Source organism: Monodelphis domestica, chromosome 6 (genome assembly GCF_027887165.1).
Source record: "Monodelphis domestica isolate mMonDom1 chromosome 6, mMonDom1.pri, whole genome shotgun sequence".
In the NCBI taxonomy this organism is placed as follows: Eukaryota; Metazoa; Chordata; class Mammalia; order Didelphimorphia; family Didelphidae; genus Monodelphis; species Monodelphis domestica.
Genome location: NC_077232.1, coordinates 80109490 through 80128042, shown reverse-complemented (window position 1 = coordinate 80128042; position 18553 = coordinate 80109490). Strand labels below are relative to the sequence as shown.

Genomic DNA, 18553 nt, shown 5'->3' with positions numbered 1-18553 from the left:
TGTACTCTGAGGTCCAGGGACACTAACAACTTTGCTGTTCTTTCTCCCAATTCTGTACGTTGTCTCTGGCTGTCCCCCATGCCTGAGATGTAGCCTCATTTCCTTCTCCTGACTTCCCTGGCTTCTTTCAAGTTCCAGCTAAAATCTCTCCTGGTATAAGAAGTCACTCTTGTTCCCCCCTTAATTCCAGAGCCTCTCCTCTATTGACTATTTCCAATTTATTCCCTTGATGGCTTGTTGGTATTTTGATGTTTGGATGTTGTTTCCACTCTTAGACTGGGAGCTCCTTGAGAAAAAGAACTTTCTCTGGCTTTTTCTTTGTACCCTCAATTCTTTGCATAGTGCGTGACATGTAGTAGGTCCTTAATACATGTGGACTGACTGATTACCTTCCAGGATTATTAAGGACAAAATGACAAATATTTATAAAGTTTCCTTCAAGCCTAAAACTGTGTTATATAAATGTTAGCTCTTTGTTTTATTATGAGGAGGCTAATGGTGAAGATCAGCAGGAAGAACATTCCAAGCATAGGGAACAGACTGAACAAAGGCTTGTTGTTGTGAGAACAGGGTGTATTTTCAGGGGACAGAGAATTATCTAATTTGACTGGAGCATAGAGTTCTTAGAAGGGATACCGAAAAAGTAGGATGGGCACAGGTTATTTTGTTGTTCAGTCATTTTCAATGAAGAACATCTTAAAGGCCAGACTGAGAAATTTGGGCTTGATGTGAGGTCAAGAGGGCATTACTAAAGATTTCTGGAAGCTATGTAAAGGATTGTTTGGAGAAGAGAGAAGGTGGAAAGACCCAGGGAAGGAGGCTGTTGCAATGATCCTGGTAGGTAAAAATGAGCATCTGTAATAAAGAGCAAATGTGAGAAATGTTGTGGAGATGAAATTGACAGCCTATGGCAATTTGCTAGAAAGGGGATTTGAATCAAAGAAAAGTCCAAGATTACTGATTTTGTGAATGCCAGTTCCTTTGACAAAAACAAAAAACAAATGGTATATCCAGGAGTAAATTTAGCAGAAGATATGATTTTATTTTTAGGTTCACTTGAATTTAATGTGCTGCTAAGAGCCAGAATAAGATGTGTATTTTTAGAGATGGACAGTGTGTGGATAGTTCTCATGACTATGCTTATTTATTTATTTAAATGAGGAGGCAAATGGACTTTGGAAGGAGCTGAGAGAAGTGATAGTTATGCCCAAAGAAAGTTAAAGAGAAAGAAGGGGACTATTTTAAAAATGCATAGAAGAGGTTAAAGAGAAGTTCAGGAGACACAAACAAGCAAAACAGCTTTGCAACACCCCCTTTTGTTAAAATAGGCAAATCTTAGCTGTCCTTCAAATTTTATCCTTTCCCACAAAGCCTCCCTGGACCACTCTCCATCATCAAAATTCTGAGAACATTTATTATCATTAGCGATCATTTAACACTTTACCCCTGGAGAAAAAGAGACATGGTGGAAAAATTATTGGTTAGGGGATCAGAAAACTTGGGTTTAGGATTCCTGAATGTGGCTTACTAGCTATAAGAGGGAGAGCAAATCTGTTACACCCTCTCTATCCTCAGTTTATTCAACCATAAAATAAGAGATTAGACTAAGTGATCTCTGTAGTCTTTTTTAGCTTCAGGTCCTGTTGTCCCATTTACTGCCTAGCAAGTCTCTTGTATTGTCTTATGTTGTATTATTTGACCAGTTGTATTTGTGTTACCCATTTTTTCAGGCTAGGTAGTAAGCTGCTTACTTTTTCATAGTCATCAGGATATAATGGAATGAGTACTGGTCTTGGAGTTAGCAAGACCTAGGTTCAAATCCTGCCTTTAAAAATTACTAGTTTGTGACCATAGACAAGTACCTTGCCTTTCTCCCTTGTTTAAGAATTTACTCCCACCTGTAGCTCTCAAAGTTAAATGGTCTATATCTTCTAACTTTTTTATGGTATGTTCTTTAATATTCATTAATTGCTACTCTGAGTTTATCATGATAAAAAGATGTCAAATGTTCATCTAAATCTAACTGGTGGCAGACTTTTCATTTTTCCAACAATTCTTGTTAAATAGAAAGTTCTTTTCTAGATCATTTATATATGTGATTTTATCCATTCCCAGGTTAGGTTTTGGATTTTTCATTGGTTAGCCCAGTCCACTGATCTTTTTTTTTTTTTCTTAACTCATAGCAAAAACTTTTTGGTGATTACTGCTTTTCAACATGGTTCCCCTCAGCATGCTATAGACTATCAGTATTTCATATTGACTCAATTCTCATTAAGAACATATCAGTTAGTTTGTTGAGTATGAGGTATCAGGTCATTGCTGGCTGGACTTTTCCACTGGTAGCTAAAAACCAGCTGGAATTCACTGACATGTCTGAATTGTTGGAGGCTTTCTTCTGGGCTGGTAACTTTAGTACTAAATTGCACAACCAATTTCTTGAGTCTGAGAGATGTTGGGAAGAGGGTAGATGTTCCAGCTGTGTTTTTGAGTCATGTAATTTCCAACACTAATAAAGAACGAGAGACATTTTTCTGTATATTTTTTCAACAAGTACACATAAATTAAGAATGAGAGGAAGGCAGAAAAGGAAATTAGCAACCCAGAGGTCATTTGTCTGTGTCTGTTTATCTAAATCAAGCCTCATCTTCCAACCTGTTATGCTCATGAACTGTGTATTTATAGAACATATTCCACCTGGTGCCTCGCCATGTGTATTTAGAGTAAGTGTTTTCATTCTTTTCCCCCAATAATGACCCGTGGTTTGTTGGGCTTCTTTTCCTCTGTTCAGTTGGATGCAATGTCTGCTTTCACTTTTCTGTTTTGGACAGATCCTCCTGAATGGGTACCAGATGAAGCCTGCAGCTACTGCACAGCATGCAAAGCGCCTTTCACTGTCATTCGGAGGAAGCACCATTGTAGGAGCTGTGGCAAGGTACAGAGCATGAGGGGTTCCTGTATGTCACTGACACCAGTTTGAAAGAGAGGCCAAAGGGCTACAAATGGCCAAGCTTTGAGAACAGGGGTGTTTTCACCTGGGAAGCCCTACGAGGCTCTGTATAAGGGAGCCTGAACAAAGCGTCTGGTGGCCATCTCTTAATTCCAAGGCCCAGAGCCCTGCCAGCCCACTGAAGCCTGTATGGCTGTGAGCAGATTGAATTTTTGGCTGTAAGACTCCTACTCTGAAAAGAGACACTTTTAGAGCTAGAAGTGATGAATCAATGAAATATAATAATTGAAATAGCAAGAGATGAAGATGGCTGTGCCCAGGGTAAGTTACACTGACAAGAAGCAAGCAAAGCAGTTTCTTTGGAGGATATATGCATGTTACAGTAATCTGAACAGTCATTGTTTAGGGAGATTACTAAAAGCACTCTCCTAAAATTTCCTAGCCCAGGAAACCAAGGATTGTCAGTGAGTTTTGAGTTTCCCATTATCAAGGTGTGCTTGAGTGATTTAGTGATTTCCCATGTTACCAGAGGAGGAGCCAGGGTTGCATTACAAAGTAATTTGCCTAAATTTGTGAAGTAGGCACTAGACAGTGGAGCCAAAGAATTACTTTGAGTTACTTTTTTAAATTAACTTTTAAAGTAAGTTGTTTACATACCATCTCTGTGCAAAGAATCCTAATAGGTTCATTATTTATCTATTTGTGTTCTTTTTGGATCCTTTCCAGAAATATAACTTAAAGAGATGACAGAGAGAAATCCAGTGAAGCCCACAAAAGGGAGCTAACATTCCTTAATGGAAGCCCAGCTTAAGGGATATTTGAGTGGGAGGCCAACATCCAGAAAGCAAACCTGTATCAACAAACCCATCTCTTTGTGTGTTTCAGATTTTCTGCTCCCGCTGTTCTTCCCATTCTGCACCGTTACCTCGTTATGGTCAGATGAAACCTGTCCGTGTTTGCACTCACTGTTACATGTTCCATGTCACACCTTTTTACAGTGACAAAGCTGGAATTTGACATATTAAACTAGTGATCTATTTAATGGAGTCACACATGGACTGAAATTCTATGTGCTTAAGCCAAGAATTAACTGAAAAGAAGGACCTTGTCAGGAACATATAGGCTTTCAGCATCCATCATCATATATTTTGTACAGATGGTTTTTATTGCATTTTCCTAAGCTGCTAAAGGGAACTATGAGGAGCCTATAGCACTGGGACTGCAATAGTGTTCCATAAATTTCTAACATTAACATGATGATGCCATATGATATAGGAGAAACACATCTCATGAAAAGAGAGAGGGTCTCTATTTAAGCTACCAAGGCTTGCATTGCTACCCATCTCCCAAACATTCATTTGTGTCCTCCTTAGGGGAAACCCATTCCAAACTGCTCATCAGCTTTTGGCAGATGTTTCTCCTTTTTTGCTAGCATTTTTAGCAATTAAACTCTGGCCAAACCTTACCCAATTTCCATGGAATAATTACCGAGGCGAGGTTATCTTTGAAATGAAGAGGAAGCTTTTGAGTTTCCAGAGCTGTACTTTGCTGTTGCCTTTTGTTTGGGAATCATAGCAATAACTGGAAAGCTCTGCTCTTTTATTATTACCTTGTTTTGAATGGGGTGAGCATATTTTAGAATTCATCACATCTGACACCATTTCTTCCACCTCTTGGTTGTTTAAAAAAATGAGAGTTAAATAGAATTTTATTTGTACCATTAATAACAATAATACAAAATAAATGCTAGGGGCATTGGTAATTGGGATAATGGTTCAATACAAAAATACTTCTTTTTATTTTCAGAAGTTTTGCAAAACAAGGGTACTGTTATATGTGGGGCTGTTTATGAAACCAAAAATATTTTAAATGACAGATATTAAGACTGTCCATTTTTATTCAAAAAGTTCTAAACATTTACTTACACTTTAGTGATATAAAACCTGCAATATCTCACTTAAGACATAATTTTATAAATCCTTAGCCACTTTTTTTTTCATTCAGATGCAAGCCTGTCTTAGGAGAATGTATTTAAACCAGTAGGAAAAAAAGAAAAACAAACTTTTTATCCAAAGGGGGAAATACAGTGAGTGATCCTTTTGTACAGCAAGAGATTTATTTTCCAAAGTTTACTCACAGGTAGAGTGAAGAACTTGCTTTAACCAGACTCCAGATTTTGCTTTCTTTGACTTCCATATTCTTCACACACAGTGTTTCATCAAAAAAGACAGAGAGAGCTGATGAGAAAACTGTGTATTCTTCCCTACAGAGAAAAGAATCTTATTCTACAAAGTAGACAAAACTGGTGTCACTTTGAACAGTTTTCTGCCCCGTGCAAACTGATCAGATAAGATTCCCAGGTTTTCTTGGTTGCTCAGCTCTACTATCATTTACATAACATGGAACCGCATGGCATCAGGCATAAGAAATGCGCTAGAGTGCTCGGTGCAGTTAGCCATATTATTGATGTCTGCACGTGGATTTTGTTTCGTTCCTTTTTTGTAACTTCCCTCACCAAATCCTAAAGAGGGGATTCTCAGAGGTGGCCCCAGTTTTTTTGGCTCAGCATGATGCAGGTCTCTCATGCCAACAGGAAAACTGAGGAGTGTGGTACCAAACAGTGATACCTATTCAGGCTTCAATCTCAGGCTTCACATTGCAATGATTATTGCAGTTTTATTTTTGAGAAATGACAAACCTAATGCTTCTTTTATAGGATTAATAAATAAATAAAATTTAACTGTGACATTAACATGCACAAAAGTTGCTTCTTCTGTAAAAAAAAAAAAGGTTTTATTTAATGGAGTGAATCTTATTTATTCCAGCTTATTTTTATTCTGTAAATGCTGTAATTCAAAATCATTTCCATATATATCCATATATATATATATATATATAAGGATCTCAGACACTATAGTTTCTTATGTAAATACAGACTCCTATTTCTTTTACTGAAAAGCACAATGATTCTATCAGTACCAATACACATTTGTCTCAGAGAAGACTTTGGTCTTATAATCTCTTCAGATAATTAAAATGTCAGGACTTTCTACTTCCATGTGCTGGGTGGCTGTTTTCCTTTTGTGTCGCTTTATGAGGAGAAAGGTGACTTTTCAGAAAAATTGGGTTTAGTCCCTTTAATCCAAACATGCAAAAGTGCATAGGAGCAGCTGTATCCCGTGAAGGCACATTTTGGGGCCAATCCTGCAATAATAATTCACACATCTGCTGTCTGCAAAACTGTCAGAAGACTTTGACCCAGGAACTAGAACCAAAAAACAAATCCCTTGAATAACTTTCCTTGGATTTCAAATGGGCTTCAGTCCTTCCTGCTTGGATGTGACATGGCATACTCTGAGCTGCTTACTGACTTGATTGTAGTTATAAGCCTGAGGGTAAGAACAGACTCTCAGACATCTGTAAGCCTGTCTTGGATGAGCTGGTATTGCATTACTAGTCTACTGTGGTCATGGAGATTCTATGAGTGATAATGACAATAATCACTAGAAATTTGGCCTATTTATTCAAAGTATATAAAAGTACAAGAGTTTTTAAGAACCTCAGAGTCGGGAGGTCCTGGGCTCAAATCTGGCCTCAGATCTTCAGAAACTTCCTAAGTGTGTGACCCTGGGCAAGTCACTTAACCTCAATATACCAGAATTGATTGCCAATACACCGCATTGATTCTAAGACAGACAGTAAGGGTTTTTCTTTAAAAAAAAAAAAAAAAGGAACCTCAGCTCAAGAGCAGACTTTGAAACACCCAAAAAAAGTCAATGGCATAAAAGATACCAGAAAAAATAAGTGACAATGGAGATGACATGGAGTGGAGACATAGATATAGATGCTACCTGGATGAATTTTAGTTGGTGTCCCTGGAAAGGTAGAAAGTATGATGTTCCCTCGTCATCCCTCTGGCAGTCAGTGTCAAAAAAGAATGAATAGTGGTGTACCTGTGCACACACGTGTATGTGTTTAAATAAAATTAGGGACACCTAATTTGGAGATGTTTCTTTAAATGAAAACACTCTCATCTGGTAAGGAGGCAAGGGGCTTCAAGGAGGAATGGCCTGAAGTCTCCCCCAAAACATATTTCCAAAAGAAAGCCTAGGATGTCAGCTAATGAAAATGAACTTTCTTCCCTTGATACCCTACCCAACAAACTTCTTTGTACATAACAATGTGGGTATGTTTTTTTCTGATAATTTTTATGCCACCACAAACCCTCTTCTTTGAAAACTGATTCCTTAATTTCCCCCCAAAAAGATAATGGCTTCTTACACCATTCAGTCTCAGGATGTGGAAAGATGAAGGCATGTGAGCCAATATAAATAAAGTGAACTTTGAAAATAAATGGAAGCCAGAACTCCTTCTCCCTTGCTGCTCCTGTATTCAGTGTTCAATAACCAGCCCTCCAAGGTCTTGGGCTGCCATCTGGCAAAGGAAAGGACAACCTTGCCCTCACGGAGTCTGTGCTTTCTATTGCTCATCTCAAATCCTCCTTTGCCTCAACTGTACACTTCTTAATCACTTAAGTTAGCCCCATCTCCCAATATGCCAGCTCCCAGGCATGTTGACAAGTACCTTTAAAACTTGTTTATGGCCTTCATTATAAAGCCAGTTGTTTTCTCTGCAATAGACTGGCTAAATTCCAGCCAGAGGCAGATTAAAGAAGGCATCTTTGCCTTCTTTACTTCTTTACTTTGCCTCACTCTACTATGTCTCCTACTCTTAGAAGACCAAACATGGGCATTCTTTCATCAAGTTTGTAGGGTCCCTCAGTGTGAGAAAACAGAAAAGAATTACTTTCCATCTCACATAGGACTTACAGCACAGATGTGTCAAGTTAGTGATATGGCAAAGGAATCCATTCCAAGAAATGTTTCTTGTATGCTGCTTTGAAGTGATCAACCTCCCAAAATTCATTGAATTTTTTATGATTTAGGAATGTTGATCTGGCAATAGTATGTGAGATAAATTGGGGAGACTAGATAATCCACAAGAACCCTTGATGAAAACATAGTAGAGTGAGGGACTTTGATGCAACAGGGAAGATTGGGGAAAGAGTGGCAAAGATGCCTTCTTTAATCTGCCTCTGGCTGGATTTTAGCCAGTTTATTGCAGAGAAAACAACTGGCTTTATAATGAAGACCATAAACAAGAATCACTGCAAGGGTTTTGAATGTGAGTAACTAGGAGAAATTGTGATGCCATCTCCGGAAATAGGGAAGTCAAGGAAAGAAGAAGGTTTGGGAAGAAGCATGATTGACTTAATGGGAATAGAGGTTGGGACTGGGTCCAAGTGATGGTTGAAACCATTAGGAAAGGACAAAATTGCTGAGAGAATATAAAGAGAATAGAGTGAGGTCAGGACTTTAGGAAATTCTATGAGTCAGAGACATGTGGAGAAAGAAGAGACAAGAAAAGAGCTCAAAAAGGCAGAGGAAGAGACCAGACAATGGAGTGTAATCAGACAAGGAAAGGGAGCCCAAGAATGGAGGGGACTCTGTTTTAAGAACCTACCCAGGTCCAAATATAGCCCCTGAAGGAACAGGCTGAAGGCGCACCACGTTCCTTGGCAGTTCCAACTCTTGGGAAAGTTGTGGTTCTCAACCTCTAGCCTGCCTTTTCCAGAAAGTACCAGCAGGTCGCACTTTGGCCATTTCACTCTTGGCCAAGAATGTTCCATAGCTGCAAGGAATCCCTTCTTACTGGTGAAATCTTGGGAGACATTTGGAGGGTATAAATGCAGAGAACCTCATCAGCTTGCGTTTACAGCTATTCTAAGTGACTGCGTCATCCTGTGTGTAGAAATCCATGGCAGTCAGTCATCAAGCATATTAAGCACCTACTATGTGCCAGACAATGTGCTGAAGTCCTGGGGATACAAAGAAAGGAAAAAAACGGGGGAAAGAGGGGTCTCTGCTCTCCAGGAGCTCCTAGGAGGTTCGTTGGGCTTTTTGGTTTTTTTTTTCCTAAACAACGGTATTACCTTAGGAGATGGCTGCCATGACATTTCCCCTGTCCGAGACACACCACTGGCTCAAGGCGAGGGGGACCAAGGGAAGCACTGCCAGACGGGGCGCTGTACCTGTCGCATTCACAGCTGCTCTACCAGAGCCCAGAGGTGACGCAGCACCTTTCAGACCCAAGTGTTGTTGAACACGGAAAATACCCAAAAATAACACGGGGGTTGTTTGGCTTGATTATTATCGAGAACTTAATTCTCTCCAGCTTACTATGGCACAGAGCCCTGGAACAGGAATTTTCTAGAAACTACCAGGGTAGGCCAGGGGTCTAGAGGTCAGGCTGGCTTCCAGGATCATTCCAAAAAGAAAGCCAAAGTTCCTCTGCGGGCATTTCCTCCCAGGCCTCCAGGGGCTGGTGCCAGCGCCCCAAAGGCCGCCCCTTGAGCCTTCCTGTCCTTTTCCGAGAAGGGGTGACGCTCCGTGCTGGAGCCGCGTCCCAGGGCGGTTTTTATTTTCAGTACACATCACGGAAATTCAAGGACAGCATCCCTGGGTGACGCGGCAAGCTCGAAGAGACTGTTCTGTACAGAGTGGCCCCAGCCTATAAATAGCCTCGGGCTTGGCCCAACAGTGCTTGCCACCTGCCCTGGCAAATGCCCCCTCCCCTCCCCCCCGCCACCCCCCTCCAGCAACCCGGCAGGACTCGAGCTCTTCCCGAGCTGCGGATTTTGTGGATCAGCCCTGAATAGCTAGACAGTGGACCTTCTCTCGGAAATAGCCTCTGGAGCTGAGGAAATGAGCCTGCGCGGCTTGGGGCTCTATTAGGGCGTTTGGCCTGCCACCTTGTGGCCAAGTGTCGTTCTGCGCGGGCTTCTCTTGCACAGGGAATCGTGCATTCAGAGAAGTTTGTCTTTGGCATCGCCCGACTGCCCCATCCCAGCCTTAAATTCAAAGGATTAAGCCCGAGATTCCGACATTGGTCATCCCGGGGGCAGACATCTGCGGACATCAGGAGCCTTGCTGTGCTTCTATCAAAACTAGCTGAGTGGCCAAGGCAGCGAGGTAGCACAGTGGGTAGAGAGCCAGACCTGGACTCGGGGATCTCGATTCCAATCGGAAAACAGCTACTTTCTAGCTCTGTGATCCTAGCAAGACCCGTAACCCTGATGCCTCGCCTTTGCTGATCTAATGTCTTAGCATTGTTATTAAGTCGGAAGTAAGGGAGGGAAGGAGCCAAGAAGGGATAGAGAAAGACAGACAGATGAGAGACAGAGTCAGAGAGAAAGGACACAGAGAAAGGGACAGGGACAGAGAGACAGTCTTAGAGAGACAGAGACAACGTGAGACAGAGAGACAGAGTCAGAGACACACAGAGAAAGACAGAGAGACAGAAACATAAGAGGGAAGAGGAAGGGAGGGAGGAAAGAAGGAAGAGAGACAGAGACAAAGAGAGAGAGACAGATAAGAGAGAGGAGGAAGGGAGGGAGGGAAGAAGGGAGAGAGACAGAGACAGAGTCAGAGACACACAGAGAAAGACAGAGAGACAGAAACATAAGAGGGAGGAGGAAGGGAGGGAGGAAAGAAGGGAGAGAGAGAGACAGAGTCAGAGACACACAGAGAAAGACAGAGAGACAGAAACAGATAAGAGGGAGGAGGAAGGGAGGGAGGAAAGAAGGAAGAGAGACAGATAAGAGAGAGGAGGAAGGGAGGGAGGGAAGAAGGCAGAGAGACAGAGAGACAGAGTCAGAGACACACAGAGAAAGACAGAGAGACAGAAACAGATAAGAGGGAGGAGGAAGGGAGGGAGGAAAGAAGGAAGAGAGACAGATAAGAGAGAGGAGGAAGGGAGGGAGGGAAGAAGGGAGAGAGACAGAGAGACAGAGTCAGAGACACACAGAGAAAGACAGAGAGACAGAAACAGATAAGAGGGAGGAGGAAGGGAGGGAGGAAAGAAGGAAGAGAGACAGAGACAAAGAGAGACAGAGAGACAGAGACAGATAAGAGAGAGGAGGAAGGAATGGAGGGAAGAAGGGAGAGAGACAGAGAGACAGAGTCAGAGACACACAGAGAAAGACAGAGAGACAGAAACATAAGAGGGAAGAGGAAGGGAGGGAGGAAAGAAGGAAGAGAGACAGAGAGAAAGAGACAGATAAGAGAGAGGAGGAAGGAATGGAGGGAAAAAGGAAGAGAGACAGAGACAAAGAGAGACACAGAGACAGATAAGAGGGAGGAGGAAGGGAGGGAGGGAAGAAGGGAGAGAGACAGAGAGACAGAGTCAGAGACACACAGAGAAAGACAGAGAGACAGACAGATAAGAGGAAGGAGGAAGGGAGGGAGGAAAGAAGGAAGAGAGACAGAGACAAAGAGAGACACAGAGACAGAGACAAAGAGAAAGACAGAGTCAGAGAGACACACAGAGAAAGACAGAGACAGATAAGAGGAAGGAGGGAGGGAGGGAGGAAGAGGGAGGAAAGAGAAGGAGAGAGGGAATTACCTGAGTGGCAAAACATTGAACTTAGCATCAGGTGATACTAAATTTTATTAAATATAGTCAGACGTAGCAGGAAAAGAATTTGACTTGGAGGCAGAAAGCCAGTTCAAATCTCAGCCCTGCCATTAAATGTGACCATGGGCAAGTAATTTAATAATAGCTCCTATTTCTTTGATGTTTTAATGGTGGTCATAGGAACAAAGACACACTTATGAAAATGCCATTGGAGGCTATTTTACAAATGAGGAAACAAGTCCAGAGCAGTCAGACAACTTAGTGGCAGATCTGGATTTGAATAAAGTTCCTCTGACTAAATCCACTATTTCCACGGTTGTTATTCAGTTGTGTCCAACTCTGTGTGACCCCATTTGGGGTTTTCTTGGCAGATATACATATTGGAATAGTTTGCCATTTCCTTTTCCACCGGTCATTTTACAGATGAGGAAACTGAGGCAAACAGGGTTACGTGGCTTGCCCGGGGTCATACAAGTAAGTGTCTGAGGCCAGATTTGAATTTATGAAGCTGAGTCTTTCTGATTCCAAGTCTGGGCCTTCTAGCTGCCAACTGTCTAGCCCTTCCATGTTCTTTCTCCATGTCACCCTTGTGTCAGAGGCACAAAGTATCTGAGTACATTTTAGGAATGTCTCAGGACCATTTGTCTCACATCGAAATGACCTGGGTGGGAACTTCAGGATATGACACTCCCTCCTTGGTGGTTCCTAGGCTTCCTTACAAGCACCAGAGAGCACGAGGCTCATGACATGAACAGTCTTCTGGACAAAACCCACACCCAAGCCCAGAGAATATAACAATAACCTGTTTGGGCAGAAGGGGTGGGGGGTGACCATCATCCTCCCCAAAAGACTGCCCAATCTTTGTAACATAGCACTTCCCAGGGGGTGGTCAAGGCTTGCTCCAATATGGCGGGGCTCTCCTCTGTCTGCCCAATGGTATTGGCTTCTGCAAGCATCAGTAGTTCTGCCTTCTACAATCATCTTCCATAATTCTGCTGCTGCAGCTGCTGTTCTCAGCTCCCAAAAAGTGATGGTTCTCTCCAATGCCAGCCTTGGCCCTTGCAGCCCCTCGTGGTTCTCCTCCATTCCCAGCAGCTACATGGTGGTGCCATGTCTGGCCCCATTCACTGTCCCCCATTTTTAGCCTCTAACAACCAACACTCAAACAGTTAGATACGAAGGAGTCTAAGCTCCAAAGCACACCTCACATGGTCCCTCCCAATGCAGGTCTCCCTACCTAGTGCTCACACCAGCCCTTCCCACTGCATCCAGAGACTGGAGGACAGTCATTCTCTCTGCCCAGTCCTTCTGCTGTGTCCTGAAGCAGGGAGGCTGCTTCCCAGAACATCTTTGCTATTCACTCATGTCAGACTCTTCATGTCCCTGTTTGGGATTTTCTGGGCAATCCTGGGTACTGGAGAGGTTTGCCATTTTCTTCTTCAGCTCATTTTACAGATGAGGAGCCAAGACAAAAAGATTTCAGTGACTTGCCCAGGGTCACACAGCTAGTAAGGGACTGAGGCTGGATTTGAACCCAGGAAGATTTTCCTGACTTCAGGCCTGACCCCTCTATCCCCTGGGCCACCCAGCTATCCACAAAAACATTTAGATAAGAGAAAAGAGAGAGACATTGACACCACGGGCGGCTCTGGCCACATCTACATAACTCTGAGAGGCAGACAGCTCCGGTGCTGTGGTCCTCGTTTGACACTAAGGAATCTGAGGCCCAGAAAGGATCGGTGACTTGCCTGTGGTCTCAGAGTTAATCCACTTCATGGACAAGATTCAGATGGAGGTCTCCTGGCTCCAAGCCCAAACTCGACACTTTCCACACCAGCCTTTCCCTTGAAGCGATCATGATAACTTGGGGTTCCAGGGCTTCCATGTGACCAAGTAATTTCCTCACTACTCTAAGGGGTCAGTAGTGAGTACTATTATTGTTGTTGTTGTTTTATTTTTATTATTATATATCTTATATCTTATTTTTATTATGTATTATATTTAATTTTTTGATATTTTATTATTATTTATTATAAGGGAGTCAAGGCTCAGAGAGCTGATATGACTTGCTGATAGTAGAATTCTCAGTTTCTTCCCTTCTTTTGTCATGAATGCTACACTCCAGCCCAGTTGGATGACTTGTTGTTCTCCCATTCGACCCTCCCTTTGCTGTGTCTGTGTAACCCAGATGCATCTCTCAAAATCCCCCTCCACAGTACTCAATGTGCATCTTCCTCCATTCACCCCCTCCTAGGGCTCACCCTCTCCTCTTATAACCTGCTAATGCCCTTTGCTGTGGGCATGCTCTATGCCCCCAGTGAAATGAAAGCTCCTTGAAGGGCAAAGGGCTGCTGTTGGAGGCTTTGTGTCTCCAGGGCCTAACATTCCATAGATGCTTCCTGGAGACTGAATTGAATTGAATCCACAAAATAGAGTAACAAAAAACCTTGCACCATCCACCCCACAGTGTTGTAAGAAAAGCATAGGTTCCCAGACTCCCCTCAGTGAGCCTTTCACTTCTATCAAACAGATGTCTTTATTGTCTTCTACCACCAAATTTATTCCTGAATCTCTGCTATCATTTTTCATACTTTTTTCTCTCCAGGTGTGAGTCCCTTCCAAGGAAGGAAGGAAGGAAGGAAGGAAGGAAGGAAGGAAGGAAGGAAGGAAGGAAGGAAGAAAGAAAGAAAGAAAGAAAGAAAGAAAGAAAGAAAGAAAGAAAGAAAGAAAGAAAGAAAGAAAGAAAGAAAGAAAGAAAGAAAGAAAGAAAGAAAGAAAGAAAGAAAGAAAGAAAGAAAGAAAGAAAGAAAGAAAGAAAGAAAGAAAGAAAGAAAGAAAGAAAGAAAGAAAGAAAGGAAGGAAGGAAGGAAGGAAGGAAGAAGGGAAGGAAGGATGGAAGGATGGAAGGAAGGGAGAAACTAAGGATGGAAGGAAAGAAGGGATGAAGGAGGGAGGGAAGGAAGGAAGGAAAGAAGGAAGAAAAAGAAGGAAGGAAGGAAGGAAGGAAGAAAGGAAGGAAGAAAAAGAAGGAAGGAAGGAAGGAAGGAAGGAAGGAAGGAAGGAAGGAAGGAAGGAAGGAAGGAAGGAAGGAAGGAAGGAAGGAAGGAAGGAAGGAAGGAAGGAAGGAAGAAAAAGAAGGAAGGAAGGAAGGAAGGAAGGAAACAAACATTTACTAAATGCCTACTATGTGCCAGGGACTGCTAAGGGCTTTACAAATATTCTTACATAGTCCTCAGAGGTAAGTGCTATTATTATCCCCATTTTACAACTGAAGAAACTAAGGCAGCCAGGTTAAGTGATTTGCCCAGGGTGGCACAGCTAATTTCTGAGGATGTATTTGAACTCAGGTCTTCCTGACTTTGGACCCACCACTCCATCCACTGCACCACCTAGCTGCCTCTATAATGGAATAGAGCTCTGGACTTGAAATCGGGAGATTGAATTCTCTTCCTGGCTCTGCTTCTGATGAGGCTCTTTGGAGCCTCAGTTGCCTCCTTTATAAAGCTTAGCTAAGAAAACTTGGATCGACCACCTCACAGAGAATCTTGGCGCTGTAGAAATGTGAGCCCTAGTTATGCTATTGGCTGGGTCACACTGGAGAAGTTCTTTCCTCTCCTGGAATGGTTTCTTCCTTTGTGAAAGTAAGGAATAACCGAATGCTGTCAGAGCTAACATTCTTTCTGCAATGGATGAGCTTGCCGCATTTCCTTGGCCTTTATTGCTGTGGATATCCAGGATGAGCTCTGAAAGGAAGCCTTTATCTTCCATGGAGGAGATGTGCCCCATTGGGAATGAAGCCATTTGGAATGCGTCTCCTAATTTTTTTTTTCTTTAAATCCTTACATTCCAGAACCCCTGGCCCAAGTGCCAGACAAGGGGGATCTCTAAAGAAAGAGATGCCTCAGTGAATTAAAATCCAGGCCTAGAGATGGGAGGTCCTGGGTTCAAATCTGGCCTCAGACACTTCCTAGCTGTGTGCCTTGGAACAAGTCATTTAATCCTCATTGCCTAGCCTTTACAACTCTTCTGCCTTAGAACCAATGCTTAGTATTTCTTCTAAGATGGAAGGTAAGCTTGTTATTTTTTAACCTCTGTTTTCTTATTAGAAGGGTATTTTATTTTGCCAATTACAAGTAATAACAAACTTCCACATAAGTTTTCCAGCATTACATGATCCAAATGATCTCCCTTGCCCTGGAAGGTAAATTTTAAAAAAACGACTTTCACAATTAGATCAGGAGAGCTTTTTCAGCAGAGGACACAGTGAAGTCTTTCATGCTTTCAAGTCAACATGGATGGAGGTCCCTAACGAAGAGTTCTGAGGGCCTGGACTTGACTAAAATCAATGAATTGTATCTTTGAAATTAGGAAGAGTTATAGAGTTGATATAAGGAAAAACTACTTTGCCATTGGAACTATCCAGAAGTAGAGGAGACTCCCTTGAGAAGTGGCAGGTTTCTCTTCCTTGCCAGTCTTCAAGGAAAGGCTGTTAGTGGTAAAGGACATTTGTTTAAGATGTGAGACAGACAAGGTGGCCACTGTGGTTCTGGATGAAGATGTGGATTATACACATATCCAGTCTGCTGGTGGAAAAGACAATTAACAGGTTGGACAATGAAGGATTCAAAAAAAAAATTTCAGCAGGCTAAAATAATGGGCCAGATCTAATAAAGTGAAATTTAGCAGATCTAATATTTATTGGGAAAGATGGAGGAATTGAAAAAATGGGGGGAGGGGGGAACAGCTGGGTAGCTCAGTGGATTGAGAACCAGGCCTAGAGATGGGAGGTCCTAGGTTCAAATCTGGTCTCAGACACTTCCCAGCTGTGTGACCCTGGGCAAGTCATTTGACCCCCATTGCCTAGCCCTTCCCACTCTTCTGCCTTGGGGCCAATACATATTAATGACTCCAAGATGGAAGGTAAGGGAGAAAGAAAGAAAGAAAGAAAGAAAGAAAGAAAGAAAGAAAGAAAGAAAGAAAGAAAGAAAGAAAGAAAGAAAGAAAGAAAGAAAGAAAGAAAGAAAGAAAGAAAGAAAGAAAGAAAGAAAGAAAGAAAGAAAGAAAGAAAGAAAGAAAGAAAGAAAGAAAGAAAGAAAGAAAGAAAGAAAGAAAGAAAGAAAGAAAGAAAGAAAGAGACGAACAGGGGATAATAAAAGGTTTATAGCAGGGAATGGAGGAGTTGAAGGGAGAGATTGAGTATGGCTATTGGTGAGGCAAAGGAGTGAGATGCCCCCTGCCGAGAGGCTGTTTTGACCAAAATGGGGTGTCTGAGAAATGAGTCACTTATGATAGCCTGTAGGGATGTCTTCTCACTGAATTGCTGCTGAAGTTGCCCCAGAGCAGGCTAAACATGAACCCTCCTGTGGGACAAGCCTTTCCCCCAACTTTGGTCATCCAGCAGGGGTCCGATAAGGACCATTTGTAGTTTGGTGACTGAACTGAGATTCAGCTCCTTCTATGCCCCAGAAAAGATAGTCCACTTATCTGACTGTGATATTCTAATAAGAGAAATTTTAAAAACCAGTTCATATTGGAAAGGTTTCAGGGAAAAGGGAAGATGGATGTCCCTAAATAAGATTGAAGTCTTTCTCAGTTATGGAGCTGAGGCCAGGCCTCACAGGCTGGTGGAGAGTTTCTCCTGTTCCTGTCTACACTATATCTGTGCTAGTTTTCTTAATTTTAGAATCTTAGCAGTAGACAGCAAACAACAAGAACAGTTCTGACCTTCAGAGCTGATTGGGCCTGTCTCTTCCAGCTGAAGCAAGTAGGCACCTCAATCCAGAGACTTGGAACAAAAGCTCCTCCCACTTCCCACACCAGGAAGGAAGTGCTCCCTAGTCACAAGACTCACTGCCACTCCCAGTTGCCCCTTCCCCCACCAACTGTCAGTCTTGTCAATTTCTTCTCCATGGATATTCCCACCGTTGTTTGTTCCAACACAGTGGCAGAAAGTTCAGAACTTGTTCTTGTTTCCTTTCCACACAGAGAAGTGATATACTTCAGGTCAAAAAACTGACTTCACAATGATAAGGTAAAGGACATACAGCTAGTAAATAGGGCAAATGGTTCAAATGAGAAAGATCTGGGCATAAGGGTAGACCCAAAGCTTAAGAGGGATCAAAAGCTCAGTGTGGCAAGTGAAAAAACTAACACAATTTTAGAGTGTATTAATAAAAAGGGAGTATCTGGAAGGAGATAAGATTCCTGCTGTCCTCTCCCCTGGCATAGCAGGTCCAGTGCTGCCTACTGTAGCTGAAGAACAACACTGACAAGCTGGATCATGGCCCAAGAAGACCAGAAGAAGGAACTTGGAATGTTTTATCTTGCAGAAAAGAAATTTAGGGGTGGCATCCCACATTCAATTATTTAAAGAACTATTTGATGACAAAAGGATTTGACTTCTTCTGTTGGACCTCAGAAGATGAGACTAGGAGCAACGGGAGGGTTGTAGAGAAGCAGATTAGACTCCAGCTGGGGAAAAATGTCATAAAAACTAGAGCCACCCAGAAGTGGAATGGTTCATCTCAGAAGGTAATGGGTTCATTCCTTAAGGAAGAGGAAGGGCTTTTACCTTCAAGAAGAGGCTAGATGGGGGGCAGCTGGGTGCCTCAGTGGATAAAGAAAGCAGGCCCAGAAACAGGAGGTCCTGGGTTCAGATATGGTCTCAGTCCCTCCCTCACTGTGTGCCCCTGAGCAAATCACTTGGCTCCCATCGCCTAGCCCTTACCACTCTTCTGACTTGGAGCCAATACACAGTATTGATGCTAAAAAGGAAGGTAAGGTTTAAAAAAGAGGCTAGGTGACAGTTTTGGGATATTGTAAAGGGGATTCCTGTTCAATTGTGGGTTGAATAAAATGACATCTGAGGACCTTTTCAGTTCTGATATTTTATGATTCTCTTTATGCCAGGATCAGGGGAAAGTTACTTAAACTCTCTGAGCCTCAGTTTCTTCATCTGTAAAATTAGGAAAATATTTGTACTCTTTGCCTAACAAGGGGAATATCAGAAAAACTGTCCCTTTAGACAGTGGACTATATAATAGCCAGAGATTGTTGCTATTACTGCCTATCAGGAAGGGGTAGATCTAGGATTCTTGTATAATAAGAACTAGGTCATCATTAGGGAAGATG

General features: G+C 42.4%; 1 protein-coding gene across 4 annotated transcripts in view; it reads left to right on the top strand.

The window, feature by feature from the left end:
- Positions 1-6005, top strand: part of ZFYVE28 (zinc finger FYVE-type containing 28) — a 267258-nt gene extending 261253 nt beyond the window's left edge. For all 4 annotated transcript variants that reach the window (XM_007496838.3, XM_007496839.3, XM_056803657.1 and 1 more), the window contains 2 exons: positions 2829-2932; positions 3833-6005. In XM_007496838.3, the coding sequence (XP_007496900.1) occupies positions 2829-2932; positions 3833-3964 (236 nt within the window). In that variant the 3' untranslated portion in view covers positions 3965-6005. The remainder of the gene's footprint in view (positions 1-2828; positions 2933-3832) is intronic.
- The last annotated feature ends 12548 nt before the right edge of the window (positions 6006-18553 follow it).